The sequence below is a fragment of the Tupaia chinensis genome, unplaced genomic scaffold, assembly GCF_000334495.1.
Source record: "Tupaia chinensis unplaced genomic scaffold, TupChi_1.0 Scaffold149168_1, whole genome shotgun sequence".
Lineage (NCBI taxonomy): Eukaryota > Metazoa > Chordata > Mammalia > Scandentia > Tupaiidae > Tupaia > Tupaia belangeri.
In genome coordinates this window covers 276,461-291,920 of record NW_006209014.1, presented here as the reverse complement: position 1 = coordinate 291,920, position 15,460 = coordinate 276,461, and the positions used below count along the sequence as shown (strand labels likewise).

At 38.1% G+C, this 15,460-nt stretch overlaps 2 protein-coding genes across 7 annotated transcripts in view; both read right to left on the bottom strand.

Annotated features, from left to right (window-relative positions):
* Positions 1-3,401, bottom strand: part of COQ3 (coenzyme Q3, methyltransferase) — a gene marked incomplete in the record, with an annotated part of 37,075 nt that extends 33,674 nt beyond the window's left edge. The window contains 1 exon segment of one of the 2 annotated variants that reach the window (XM_014585173.2): positions 3,106-3,401. In XM_014585173.2, the coding sequence (XP_014440659.2) occupies positions 3,106-3,214 (109 nt within the window). 2 annotated transcript variants of the gene reach the window in all.
* Positions 3,402-6,911: 3,510 nt separating this feature from the next.
* PNISR (PNN interacting serine and arginine rich protein) overlaps positions 6,912-15,460 on the bottom strand; it is a 36,369-nt gene continuing 27,820 nt past the window's right edge. For 3 of the 5 annotated variants that reach the window (XM_006170906.3, XM_006170908.3, XM_027769257.1), the window contains 6 exons: positions 14,833-14,970; positions 12,881-12,980; positions 12,100-12,153; positions 10,742-10,912; positions 8,931-10,017; positions 6,912-8,691 (listed from right to left, as the gene is read on the bottom strand). In XM_006170906.3, the coding sequence (XP_006170968.1) occupies positions 8,661-8,691; positions 8,931-10,017; positions 10,742-10,912; positions 12,100-12,153; positions 12,881-12,980; positions 14,833-14,970 (1,581 nt within the window). In that variant the 3' untranslated portion in view covers positions 6,912-8,660. The remainder of the gene's footprint in view (positions 8,692-8,930; positions 10,018-10,741; positions 10,913-12,099; positions 12,154-12,880; positions 12,981-14,832; positions 14,971-15,460) is intronic. The other 2 variants (XM_006170907.3, XM_014585161.2) reach the window with 2 other exon arrangements.

The following is a 15,460-nucleotide window of genomic DNA, read 5'->3' as shown; positions in this document are numbered from 1 at the left end:
TTTGAAAAAAAAAAAAAAAAAAGAGTGTTTTTTAAAAAGGGAGATCCAGCTCCAGCCAGCCCTGAACTAGTACACCCAAAATACCCAAGAGAGGTCTTTAGACACTAAGCAGGAATCCTTCCATGTGGGTCAGCCTTGCAAATCACTGAGTTTTACACTGCTAGAGTTATTTACTTTTAATGGCCAGAAGACATGTTCACCAGAGACAAAGAGAGAGCACGTACACCCCTCCCATGGGGCATGGTCACACCAAAATCCCTTCTCTCTTTCCTCATCCTGTTGGGATTTAAGGTACACAAGCACAAGTTTTTCAAACCAAAGTGGGGATTCAAACCACAGCTCCAGCTCCCTTAACTACTAGGCTACGGTGCAGCCCTAAGCCAAACTCAAAAACAAAGAATTCTTGAAGTATCATTCATTTAAAAACTCCCAGTACCCATAAGTGTCAGATATGCAGTATTTGTGAAACAAGTTTCATACAGGGGCCAGCCGCTGGCAGGTGGTTAAGATGCTAGATTCCCAGATAGCTGACAGAGGTTCCAATCCTGGACACAGTGGCTTGAAAATCTTGTAGGGTGCCTGTGCACGTGTGCTCAAAATTCAGAGAGGAGAATGGAGGAAAAGGGATCATAGTGTGGCTATCCTCCATGGGAGGCAGGGTGATTTCTCATTTTGCCTGTGACTGTCTCTGTCTCTCCCACAAGTGCACCCTAAGGCAAACACTTAAACAAAAAAATTAGATTAGACTGTGTTCTAGAAACAAAGTGCAGTGCATTGTCTTATTTACAATAGCCTTGAATTAACTTATTAATAAAAAATATATTTTTTCCTTATAATGCAAGATACGTGCAATAAACCACACAGATACAACGATATGTGTAACTACAAGAGACCAGCTAGTGTGTCTTCCTTGCCCTGGCAAAGTAGGTGCGACCTTGAGACTCCAGGACACACACATGTGAGTTGCTGACTGCGGGGGCAAGGAATTTAACCAAAATGAGACAATGATCGCTGGATACGGAGCGAGGCCCAGGGAGTTACGCCACCCCCAGGTTGCTACGCCACCCTCAGGCTGCACGCAGAGTCCTCGGTCCTTGTTCTTGGCCTCTGAGAAGGGGTGGTCAAGCCGGTATTCGGGGGAGAAAAGAAGACCAAGAGCCAAGCCAAAGTCGCTGACACGACGCGGAGTCGAGCGAAAGCCCGCCGCCCTCCTCCGCGTAGAGCGCAGAGCCCCGAGCCCCCAGCGCCCTCCACGCGAGGGCACCCTGTACACACTCACCCGCCGACGAGGCTGAGCGAGGGCGCTCGGCTAGTGCGCCCCGGCACTCGGGCCCACGCACCCCTACGAAACGACCTCCGGAGGAGCTCAGCCTGCGGACTCCCCACATCGCGACAAGGGAACCCAACACTCTTCCGGTCCCTCCTGCGAAATCTCTCCAACGAAAAGGTTCCGATACGCACTCTCGCCCTCTGCAGCCTGCTTTTAGGATTGCATTTCTGTTCTGTATGTGGCGATGACTTCTACAACACGCAGCAAGGAAGGCGTGTAGTGAAACCGTTTTTATTCTTGTAAACGACCCTTTAAGGTCTATTTTGCTTATTATGAGGATTCCCTCAAACCTCGGAGTAGACATTATACCACTATTTTGCGCTGTGACCTTTATTACGTGTAGCTCTACTTCACACTTAACAAATGCCTCTCCTTAGCATGTATATTTCCCTAAGACACCGACGACGATGCCCTCTTCCCTAAGAACAGAATTGCTTCCCCTTTCAAGGCACTCAAATAGCACAGAGGGCCATTAAGTCCAAATCTAACATTTATTTTATGTAAGTGATCTGCTAATGTCCTGGGCAGGTATACGTTATGTATTAATAGGAGACTGTTACGATTCAGTCTAGGTAACTTCATTTAGAGCTACCAACAGAGGTCAGCAACGTCTTGGTGTAAATACACAAAAGCCATTCCTTGAATAAGAACAGTAAATTTTCAACATTTAAGGCAAAACTATTACTCTATTTCCAATAGGCAGGGTTAAATTGGTGAAATTTACTACTCAGGAATAGTCTTTCATTTCTGGCTCATCTATGACTCTAGCTAAAATGTGGACCTCCTCCTAAGAGCAAATGCAGACTTTTCTGTTTCTGTAACCTCTTCAAGATCCCCTCTCCTTAGATACGTGACCATCTTTCCAAATGAAACAGAAAGCTCTGCACAAAAGAAAATTTAGCATGTGTTATGTATATCCATTGGAGTGACAGGTCCAAGGGAAAAAAGCAAAATCCAAGTACGTAAAGATGAGAGCTTTATTTAAAATGTATTTTCTTGAACGTACACCCCACATCCTCACTGGGTCAGAGCCTCCCCACTACACTTTCAGTTAAGTAACAAAGGCATTAGTGATTAGCCTGAACAGAGACAGGAAGCAAAAACCCTTCGGGACTCCAAAATTATGACCCAAGATTTGCAAAGCTTGCTCACAGTACTTTTCTCTACAATGACCCTTAAACCAAAAGTTGTGTTGAAAAGTAGTGCTGGCTCTAATTTTAGCAGCATATCATTGTTGGTGATATGTCCCAGATTATCTGTATAGGTTTAACAATACTTGTACTGTTAAACTACTCTAACACCTATTAAGTATTTTACAATTCAATTTTACAACTCTTATGTAATTTTTAAAATCCTACTTATGGGAAGGCACTCTTTTTAACAGCTTTTTTTTTTTTTTTTTAAGAGAGATTTTTGCCACAGGGCGTATGCACTCAAGGGAGACAGAAAGAGGAAATACACTTTATAAGAAATCACCTCCCCCTTCCCCCAGGGGCAATGGCAACGCCACACTTCCTTCTCTTTGGTTCTCCTCTTGGGATTTTGGGGGCGCGCGCGCACACACACACACACACACACACACACACACACATGCTTGACTTGAGTTTCAAGCCATGGGTCTAGGACTATTCGGGGGAGAAAAGAAGACCAAGAGCCAAGCCAAAGTCGCTGACACGACGCGGAGTCGAGCGAAAGCCCGCCGCCCTCCTCCGCGTAGAGCGCAGAGCCCCGAGCCCCCAGCGCCCTCCACGCGAGGGCACCCTGTACACACTCACCCGCCGACGAGGCTGAGCGAGGGCGCTCGGCTAGTGCGCCCCGGCACTCGGGCCCACGCACCCCTACGAAACGACCTCCGGAGGAGCTCAGCCTGCGGACTCCCCACATCGCGACAAGGGAACCCAACACTCTTCCGGTCCCTCCTGCGAAATCTCTCCAACGAAAAGGTTCCGATACGCACTCTCGCCCTCTGCAGCCTGCTTTTAGGATTGCATTTCTGTTCTGTATGTGGCGATGACTTCTACAACACGCAGCAAGGAAGGCGTGTAGTGAAACCGTTTTTATTCTTGTAAACGACCCTTTAAGGTCTATTTTGCTTATTATGAGGATTCCCTCAAACCTCGGAGTAGACATTATACCACTATTTTGCGCTGTGACCTTTATTACGTGTAGCTCTACTTCACACTTAACAAATGCCTCTCCTTAGCATGTATATTTCCCTAAGACACCGACGACGATGCCCTCTTCCCTAAGAACAGAATTGCTTCCCCTTTCAAGGCACTCAAATAGCACAGAGGGCCATTAAGTCCAAATCTAACATTTATTTTATGTAAGTGATCTGCTAATGTCCTGGGCAGGTATACGTTATGTATTAATAGGAGACTGTTACGATTCAGTCTAGGTAACTTCATTTAGAGCTACCAACAGAGGTCAGCAACGTCTTGGTGTAAATACACAAAAGCCATTCCTTGAATAAGAACAGTAAATTTTCAACATTTAAGGCAAAACTATTACTCTATTTCCAATAGGCAGGGTTAAATTGGTGAAATTTACTACTCAGGAATAGTCTTTCATTTCTGGCTCATCTATGACTCTAGCTAAAATGTGGACCTCCTCCTAAGAGCAAATGCAGACTTTTCTGTTTCTGTAACCTCTTCAAGATCCCCTCTCCTTAGATACGTGACCATCTTTCCAAATGAAACAGAAAGCTCTGCACAAAAGAAAATTTAGCATGTGTTATGTATATCCATTGGAGTGACAGGTCCAAGGGAAAAAAGCAAAATCCAAGTACGTAAAGATGAGAGCTTTATTTAAAATGTATTTTCTTGAACGTACACCCCACATCCTCACTGGGTCAGAGCCTCCCCACTACACTTTCAGTTAAGTAACAAAGGCATTAGTGATTAGCCTGAACAGAGACAGGAAGCAAAAACCCTTCGGGACTCCAAAATTATGACCCAAGATTTGCAAAGCTTGCTCACAGTACTTTTCTCTACAATGACCCTTAAACCAAAAGTTGTGTTGAAAAGTAGTGCTGGCTCTAATTTTAGCAGCATATCATTGTTGGTGATATGTCCCAGATTATCTGTATAGGTTTAACAATACTTGTACTGTTAAACTACTCTAACACCTATTAAGTATTTTACAATTCAATTTTACAACTCTTATGTAATTTTTAAAATCCTACTTATGGGAAGGCACTCTTTTTAACAGCTTTTTTTTTTTTTTTTAAGAGAGATTTTTGCCACAGGGCGTATGCACTCAAGGGAGACAGAAAGAGGAAATACACTTTATAAGAAATCACCTCCCCCTTCCCCCAGGGGCAATGGCAACGCCACACTTCCTTCTCTTTGGTTCTCCTCTTGGGATTTTGGGGGCGCGCGCGCACACACACACACACACACACACACACACACACACATGCTTGACTTGAGTTTCAAGCCATGGGTCTAGGACTTGAACTTTGGTTGGCCATGAGGAAGTTCAGCACCATAACTACTATACCACCTGCAGGCCCCAAGAGCTAACAGTTTTATCACTTTGAAATGATATATTATATAAAGGGCCTTCAAAAAGTTCACAGAGAAATGTATTTAACTTTGGTGCAAAAAAATTGAAATTGTTTTTTATACTTTTTCATACTTTAAGACTTTAAGACTCCTCATACACCCACTTAGTAACAAATTTTCCTATTTACTCAAAAATTTTACATAAATTAGTAACTTAGAATAATTTTATCATAACTTACATTACCATAATCAGAAAGTAGCAGCTTTAACCAATGTGTGTTTACAAAAAAATTCTTTGGGAGACTTCTGGTAAGTCTTCATGGTATAAATGTAAATCATGTGTGTATTACTTTAAGCACCAACAATAAAGTCCATCCTCTTTTTCAGACTTTGAACTTTACAACCAAATGCTATTTAAAACGGGAAGAACTTAGGTCTAGAAATGTCCAAGACTTTAATCTAATTCCTCCCTTACACAATTAAAGAAATTGAGGCCCACGGTGATTTGCCTAAAATACATCAAGTAGCAGGGCCAGGGCAAGCCAAAGATTCTAATACTACTTCTATTAAACTATACTTAGTTTATGTACACATTTTAGAAACTATAATGAATTAAAATACATTTTATGTAGTAAAGTCAAGTTTAAATGTACAGATTTCCATAAGGCAGTATTACAGGGCCTTTGGACCTAATGTAATTATGTAAAAATATCCAAATACAGGGAACCAGCAGTTGGCATAATGGCTATGTTGCTGGACTCCCATGTAGTCCACCACAGTTGGCGTTCTGGACCTGGGGCCGTAAACTCACGTTGAGCATGTGCATGCCCATCCCTCCTGGGGGTTGGGGGGTGATTTCTTGCTTTCTCTTTCTGGAGCCCACGAGCCCCATAGCAACCCCTCACACCAAATCTAAATACAGGCCAGCCCTGTAGCCTGGTGGTTGAGAGAACTAGACCCCATGTGGACAGCTGTGGTTCAGTCTTGGTTCCTATGGCTTGAGGGACATGGCCAGCTCAGTGTGCATGTATGCCCAAGGTCCTAACAGTATGGAGAAAGAGAAGGGACTGCGCCATAACCACGCCCCGTCAGAGAGTGCTTTCTTCAGAGTACTTTCTCCCTGTCTTTCTGGCAAATGTACTCGCTGGTAATTAATAATAATACATATTTTTTAAAAAAGAAAAAAAATCCAAATAAATCTCTTTCCCATTATACTTCATGTGCTTTTTTTTTTGAATCAGCAAATAACTCAAAACACTAAAAGTAGACTATGTTTGGAAAATTTACGTACTGTGTGTTATACCACTGGCAATACATGCTAAAACAGACATTTTACAATCGCAGAAAACATATACATTAATGAGATTCCACACCAATCTTTATTTATATTTTGGGGCCTGAAACAAATCTTGTAATTACCTCTTCTAAATTGTATTTTATTCTCTTGATGGTGTGGTTTACTCCCACTCCACCAAAACAAGTATCATTAATACACTAGAAATATTAATGTTTTTTAAAATAACCCATTAAAACAGTTTTTATTAACCAACCCAGACCAACGACTGTCTTAAAAATGGACTCTGTTAATTTTCTGGTGGTATAATTTTAGAAAAGATTTTGTAAACAAATTATACATATAATTAATGTGTAGACTTCAGCATTCACATCTCAAATCATGGAAGCACTATTTTGTAAAATCTTGCCATTTGAGGTAAACATATAAAGAATGAATTCCCTAATATCCATAAAAATCTGAAAAACCCAAATATCTAATTATAACAGACACTGATAATCACGAATGTCATGATTTTTTTTTTTCCCTTAAGATCTTTGCCATAGGGAGAAACTGGAAACAGAGACAGAGGAAAAGTGAGAATTCCATCTGTCCCCCACCCTCCCCTACCCCAGGGATGATGGCCATGCTGCAATCCCTTCTCCCCTGCTTTCCTCTTGGGATTTTGGGCACGCATGTACACGTGCCTGGCACCTGGCATGATTTTCAAGTTGCCATCAGCCATGTGGGAATCCAGTGCCATAACCATCATGCCACCTGCTGGATCCCATGACTTTTTTTAAAAAAATCTACAGATTTAACTGGTAAGTTTTCAAATTATGGCAAAGAAAACTGTCAAATGGTACTTTTGGCTCTAGATCTTATCGTGCCCAAAAATGTGCATATCATAGCCAGAATTTTTCTGTAAGATTTTATTTTGAAAATAATATTTCACTTGAAGATTATCTAAAAAACATTTGAAAATATGAAAATGTTATACAACTTATCTATTACAAATTAATCAGATAATTCTGCAATTAGGAACACGGTTAGCTCACCTACATAAAAAATATTGCACATTTTTCTTTATTTTGCTTCCAGATATTACTGATGTCTAAACTATATAGAATTCCAAACTATTTTAAAGTTATTCTGTGAAATGTCAACTTTATAAATATCAGAACTAAATGCACTGTAAACAGCCATTTTGGTAACATGCATTTATTCACAGTTGGTTTATTTCCGTTAGATAAATGCATAACTGCTCAAAATTATTTAAGAACCTATATAGAGAGGTACAAGATCACACTATACAAATCTATTTCTATTTTCATTCTGAGGAAAACACTGATCTTGGCAAAAATCTGGCATTGTTTTTAAAATGAACTATTGCTGGTAAGAAGGCATATTTCAACAACTTTTTCTGTGATGTGTACCTGCTTTTCTTTTTAAATTAAAATTTAAAAGCATTTGTTTCAGAGATTCAGCTACCAATATATAAGTGAAAAATGATTAAAAACGGACCCTGAAAGCAGTTGAGCATTTGAAAGCCTCAAGAGCCCTGTTCTACTCATAAGTTAAACTGTTAGGCCACTAACTTAAACTGTTAGACAACTCAATGATCATTATTTTTAAAAAACTGACAAAATCAGACTATTTTAATATTATGAAATTGACACAAACCTGCATAATACAGCATTCCTCTATTGAGCTGAGGTCATAATATACTTCAAAAATAAATAAATATATTGAATTGTGAGTCTTATTTCTATGATAACCCCAAGTGTTTAAATATTCTTCTAAAACAGATGTGGGTGACTGCAGAATATAGTTCGAGACTTGACCATTAGTGTCAAACAAACCATTCCTTACAAGTAACTCTACTGATGCACTGGCTTGATTGATTCCAGCAACTTGATTTTACAGGAGTGAACCAAACTTTATACACGCAGAGAATAGATTACTTGAAAAATCTCTAAAATAGGAAATTTAGAAATCCATCAAATGTTTCCAAATAAAAGTATAGGTCTATTTCTGGCCCTCTTCCACACCCTTAAAGTTGGAATTTGACAAAAGTCCGTGGGTACAATTTACAAACTTTGACAAACTAAGTTAAAACCCATTTTCTTTGGGGAAGGTGGGAGGAAGTACCTTTAAAACCTGTTATACAAAATTCCAGCTGCCTTTTTATAAAAGTACGTTCCTTAGATTAAAATCATAAAATTAAGGTCAAGAATTTTAACAAAAATGAACTAAAGAGCTTTATTGACATCACAGTACATTCAAGAATAATTTTAAGAACATTACAGCTGAAAGAGAATGGCATGTTTATAGTCTTATTATGCACTATTTTTTGAAAAAAATGTAATACAAAGAAATCCTATTAAGTAACTTGGAGCAGCATTTGGAAAAAGTACACCTATTTACAGATTTAAAAAAAAAAAATTCTCATTTCACCTACACAGCCACAATGTGCCTCTATAATGAGACAAGCCCTTAAAACTCATGGAATTTTTTAAACAACATCATGGCATTCTTGCCACATCATTCCTCAGCGCTTACGACGGGGAGGGGTTGTTGATCTGGAAAAAAAAAAGAGGGAAAAGAAAAATTTAAAAATAAAAATGTATTTTAAACTAAAGGTCTGCAATTTTAAATAAATATTATTATATAGGATTGCTAACATTACTTAAGTCTATGATCATTTAATCAAGTACCAAACTGAGTTTATTAAAGAGAGAGAGAGAAAGGACACTTTCAACTTTGAATAATTTCAGGCAAATTTTTTAAATCAGACAAAATACTTTAAAAAGTATACTACCTTGATCGGGACTTAGACTTGTGTTTGCGGCTTGCCTTCTTACCAGACCTTTGAGATTTCTCCATGGATCGCGATCGACTATGTTTAGGCTTCTTAGCCTTCTTTTCTTTGCTACTTCCTGGAGATTCAGAACTGCTCCTTCCACTAGAATCAGAGCCTGAATGTTTTTTACTATCTTTGGTAGTACTTTTCTTGCTATCCTGTCTAGAATCATGTCTTACAATTTTTACAGATATAGAACCACTCCTAGAGAATGTTCTTTCACTTTCTCGTTTCCTTTTTAATCTATCATCCTGACTACTGAACTTAAAATCTTTGTCTTCCCTTTTTTGTTTTTCTTTTCTTTTATCCGGTTCACGCTCCCTTTCTTTGTCTTTTTTTTTCCTATCTTTATCTATACTTCGACTCCTCTCCTTTTTTCTCTCTTGTTCTTTAGCCTCACCTTTATGCTTATGACTGCTGCCACTAAGACTTCCACGCTGATCATCAATTTTACGCCTATCTCGACTCCTACTGCGACTGGAACGATTGGTTCGTCTCTCCCTCGAGCGACTTCTACTTCTACGTCTCTCTCTGGAAGGACTCCGATTTCGTCGTCTTTCTCTTTCAATGCTATTTCTGTTAGATCTCCTCCTATCTCGAATCTTTACCCTAGCCCTATTGCTCTCTATTTTAATTCTGCGAGAGTAGCTTCTACTTCTGCTCCGTCTAGCTTTCATTGTTGGAGATCTACTTCTACTATGTCTTTTTTTCCTTTTAGGAGAAGACGACCGAGAAGAAGTGCGACTACTACCTGAGCTAGAACTGTATGAAGAGCTAGAAACAGTACTACTAGTACTACTAGTTCTGCTATTGCTACTGGAACTACCACTACTGGAACTCCCTGATCTACTCCTTCCTTGTTTGTCTTTTTCTTTATGCTCTTTTTTTTGTTCTAAAACTGATGTAGTTTCATTTGGAGTTCTTTTCTTTTCATTAACCACATCACCGTCTGCTTCTCTTGCTTCTAGCAGTAATAAACTATTTTGCTCTTTATGGATAAATTCATTCATCTCTTTTGTATCCCTTTCTGTTTGTTGCTTTTCTTCTGAAACAGAAAGACAAAAAGTCAAACATAAAATGAGAAACTTCCATACTACACACATTTCAAACTACCAGACTGTAATAACAGAGCAGCACTGTTCAACGGAATTAGAATGCAAGCCACAAATACAATTCAAAATTTTCTAGCAGCTACTCTAAAACAGTAAAAAGAAACAGATACAATTAATTTTAATACTATTTTATTAACCCACCATTCCAAACATATCATTATTCTAACATATGATGAAATGAAGTGAATACTTATTCTGTTTCTGTTTCTGTTTCCATGTGAAGTCTTTAAAAGTGTGCATGCCTATAGTTCATCTCGATTCCAGCTATCCACATTTAGACTACTCAGTACCTACAGGTAGTTACCCTCCCTCCTGGACAGAGCAGCAATAGCGTATCAAAATGATGCGATACAGAGCTAGTAAGAAGTTTTCCCTTTTGTTCTATTAAAGCAACTTAAAGGTAAGTTAAAGTTCCATGGAAAATTTTTAGCTGCTCTTAATAATTACTTTTCCTCCATTCTCCTCTTGGGATTTTGGGTACACATGCATACATGCCTGGTGTTAATGTTTTAGGGACTCAACCCAAGATCGACTGTGGGAGTCCAGCAACGTAACCATTATGCCATCTACTGGGTCCCACTATCATTTAATATTTTTAAGGTTGGTTAAAAACCAAAATACACATAAAACTGGACTAAATAAATTTAAAAGCTGTACCTTCCATCTGTTTATCATGTAACAACTGCTGTTCTTTTTCTTTTCTCCAAAAAGCTTCCTGTTTTTGCCGAATTCGGTGTCGTAATTCTTCATCATCAGTGTCAGATGACTCAGAGCCTCTGTCACTTCTCTCATCTTCACTGTCTCCTGATCCATAACCACCCAGTCCACCTGTGTGCATAAAGCTCAGTCTATCATATGAAAAATTAATACTTTGCACTAAAAACTTTTTAAGGTCCAAGAAGAAAGCTCATGTCTTTTTTCATTGCCTTTTCCTAGAAGAATATGCTTATTCGGGGTGGGGAGAAGTATAAATTCAAATGTTTTGTTTGTAGAGTTCACAGAACCCTCAGGCAATGGTTATTTACTATCTTATTCTTTCTAGAATATTTCATACATTTCTCACCATAAAGGAATCATGATATTGGTTTTATCTCAATGTTCATACTAACTAAGAAAACCATTTATCAAGGCAGTAACACCATCTTACTAAAGCTTCATCAATTCAACTATCTTAATAATATTTATGACCCCCCAAAAATATTTCTAAAATTAAGTTTCTGATTATTTATAGTCTGGGAATCCCAGGTAGTATGCTAACCAATGTTATCCTAAAAGGGTTAGAAAATTCTAATTCTCATGGGCACAGAAATGGTATGGTATTGAAACTACTCCCCACCCTGAAGTAATCTAAATAGTAATCATTACAAAACCACAAGGACACTTGGTTCTAACCATTTTTCTGATCCTCACAAATATTTGAAATGAAGATGTGGAAAATGCAAGTTCAAATTTTTACAGCCTTGATAATATACCATGCAAACAGCAAATTATGAACATATCACTACTATTACACTAAGGTAAGTTAAACCAAGCTGTTAAAAGCATTAGTGGGTAGACTTCCCTAATGCATGTGTGCAGTAATTCTGGAATGAAATAAGATACTATAATAGCTAAATTATAAACTAGTAAGTATAAACTCTCTATATAACTTTATATATATACATATATAACTTAAATATATACGTGTGTGTATGTGTGTGTGTGTGTGTGTATATATATATATATAGAGAGAGAGAGAGAGAGAGAGTGCACATATATTGGAGCAATCAATGAGAAAACCTTCCATCATAACTTGCCCCAATAAACTATGAATCAGTCATCCCATTTATAGTATGCCCACTGTGAACGCTTCAGTGAAAAAAAATAAGCAAACCTTTTAGAGACTGATAAAAACCCTAAGACCTAAGTTTTGTTAACTGAGTAGGAATAGTACAATTTCAAAACAGAACACGTAGAGAGACAAGGTAAGTGTGACTTTCCCTTTAGGCCCTCTCACAAATAAGGAGAACACTTACCGAGTCCAGTGAGGGAAGCCAGTGCACTGGACTGTGCCAGCTGTTTTGCAGGAGCTTTGTATCACATCAACAACAGGAACAACATGTTAACACAAATAGCCACGATTTCATAGTCATGAGAGTCTATGGTATTGTTAAATCTACTACTATTGCTGCTTTATGGGGAGAGAAGAAACATTAAAAACATAACATTCATTTTAAACCAGTAGCATGTCTGGCTTTGAAATTATAATCCTGATGTCAGCTGAAATTGGTTTAGAATGAGGAAAAAATGTTGACCAGTATATTTGTATTTCTGAGATATGCACATAATGTAATTTGTTTTCAATATATTTTCAAGTGTTACTAAAAATATGGGAGGTAGGTAATTTGCTTCTTTAAGAATTCTTACTGACAAAACTGAAAGTTCTGAACGTTTATAATTCAAAATTATTTGTTAAAATAAACTGTATTAGAAAGTCATACACCAGTATCATGGTATTTATAAAAAAAATCAGGTGAAATAAATTGAACATTAGGAATTTTCTACAATACAATTTACAGGACAATAGCATGAATACTAATTTGTGCTCGGGTAGATCAGATTTCTAAAAAAAGTGTAGTTTCAATATGATGTCTACAAATTTAACCTTTCCCAAAGAGTAAAAACATGCAAGAAGAGAATATTCAAATATCTGATAGCAATCCAACAAGGACAATGAAAAAAAAAAAAAGTCCAAAATAGTCACCAAAACCAAAATACCCCTCCCAAAAATCAAAACCAAGAACAACCAAAATATACCTTTCGTTGCTTTCCGGTGTGCATCTTTGGCTACATAATAAATTTCTTCATCTGTAACATCCAGTAAAATTTCAGTCAGGAGCATTTTTGTCAGCAGCATCTAGGGAAGAATATTTTATATACTTTTTCTAATTTAGCTATTAATACTGTTTGACTTTTATTTTTTAAACTTTTTGCTATACAGTACGTGCGCTCACCAGACAGACAAAGAGAGACAGAAAGCAAGAAATCACCCCCCAGGGGGCATGGCCACGCCGCATTCCCTTTGCCTCCATTTTCCTCTTGGGGTGCGTGAGTTTAAGCCACCAGTCCAGCACTCGGAACTGCAGTCGACTACATGGGAGTCCAGCGACATAGCCATTACGCCAACTGCTGGTCCCCAATACTATCTGACATTTACAGGAAAACTAAATTACAAAGCAATTTTATAAAACATCTCTGGATTCAGACTGGCCACTCCAAGAAACAGAGTATCTTGAAAATTATTCTGAAACACCAAAAGTTCAAAAAATCTCAAAATCATATAGATTGAAAAAAAATATAGACATCTGTTTAGCGGAGGAGACACTGAACACTTACGAGACAAAACATTTTTTTTTTTTTTAAGGATGTTTGCCAAAGGGCATGTGCATTCACCAGAGAGAGACAAGAAAGAGGTAAAGTGAGAAATCACCCCCCTGAAGAGAAGGCCATGCCACAATCCCTTTTCCTCCATTCTCTTCTCAGGATTTTGGCACACATGCACATATGCCTGGTGTGATTTTCAAGTCACGGGTCCAGGACTTGAGCCGCAGAGTTGGCCATGTGAGATTCAATGTCCTAACTGTACCACCTGCTGGCCCAGACAAAGTATTCTTCAAATATCCCTATTAATAAAAATTTCTAGAAGTGTTTTAAGCTGAAAGGTGTATCACTTCACTTAATAATACTGTAAGCAGTACAAGAATAGTTAACTTACTTAACATCGAGCTAAAAATCTGAGGAGAGGGACCAGCAGTTAGCATAATGGCTATGTCACTGGACTCCCATGTAGTTGACCGCGGTTTGAGTCCAAGGCCTGGTGGCTTAAACTCACACCGGGCTTGTGTGCGTGCATGCCCAAGATCCCGAGAGGAGAATGGAGAAGGATTGCGGCATGGTCATCCCTCCTGGGGAGTGATTTCTTGCTTTCTGTCTCTCTGTCTCTGTCTTTCTGCTGAAAATACGTGCCCTATAGCAAAAACCTCTCCAAAAAAAAAAGTCTGAGGAGGAAAAAGGAAGGAATAAAAGGAAAAGATATTATTCCATTCTACTAGATGAATAATTTTAATTCTTGACTGATATATTCTAACAAACTATACTGAATCTCTAAGAGGGAATACAATATAAAATGAACAGTATACTAATTCTGAAATTTAACAACTTAATCCCACTTTTAAGTCTCTCTGGGCTCCAGATTACTCGTGTATTAAAATGAAAGGACACAGAATCATCTTCTGAATACATCTTAAAGATCAATGATGTTTCAGTATGGGAAATGGACATATGTATTTCCAATCTCAGAAAAATGACAATATACATTCTAAATAAAGGCTGTGAAGAAATATATTAATTATTTTCAAACTCAGTGATTTTTCTATGGGTTCTCTTAAACTTGATCACTATTTTTAGCAAAAAAAAATTTAGAAAATAGATTAATAAATGTTCTCTTAAACCTCACATCGTAAAACACTGCTTAATTACAACACTGGTATCAGAAACTGGGCTTAGTAACTGCCTTATAGACTGTGATTTTCTATTTTAAGTGTTACCTGGTTTTTGTAGACATTATGTGTCCAGTAAATCTACATGTGAATAAATAATTTATGACTGTTTCGGAGTACTCAGTTTAAATGTGTAAGGTAGCCAACTCACAGTTTAAAAAAAATAAAAAAAAGTATCTTGGTATATAGTTAAGAAACTTCACAGTATACCATTTGATATTCTTTCTCTTCTTCAGTCATCTCTGGTTCACTTTGTTCTTCCTGAGGCACTGGAGATGGACTTCTGGTGACTTTTCCACTGCTTGCAGCCTCAACATTTTCAGTGTCTTCATCATCCTCATCACTATCCTATGAAATGTAAAGAGTATGGTAGCCAAGCTCATATTTATAATGTAAAATCTTTAAAAATATAAGAAATTTAAAAGTAAATTAAAAGTAAAAAAGTATAAAACAAAAATAATAGAAAAGTGAAACTCCTTTGTGAATTACATTTTTGTAGTAAAGATTTCATTTGGTCATTAAAAAGTGTTACTTGGAAAGAAATATAAGAATATAAGATGGCTTATAAAAACCAATTCTTTTAATTTTTAAATTTTCTCTTTTCCTTAGTCAATTTTGACCTTATTTTGTAAATAACCAAAAAAAGGGAACCAGCAGTTGGCGTAATGGCTATGTCGCTGGACTCCCACGTAGTCGACCGCGGTTCGCGTCCAGGACCCGGTGGCTTAAAACTCACACCGGGCGCATGTGCGTGCGTGCCCAAGAACCCGAGAGGAGAATGGAGAAGGGATTGCGGCGTGACCATCCTCCCTGGGGGTGATTTCTCGCCTTCTGTCTC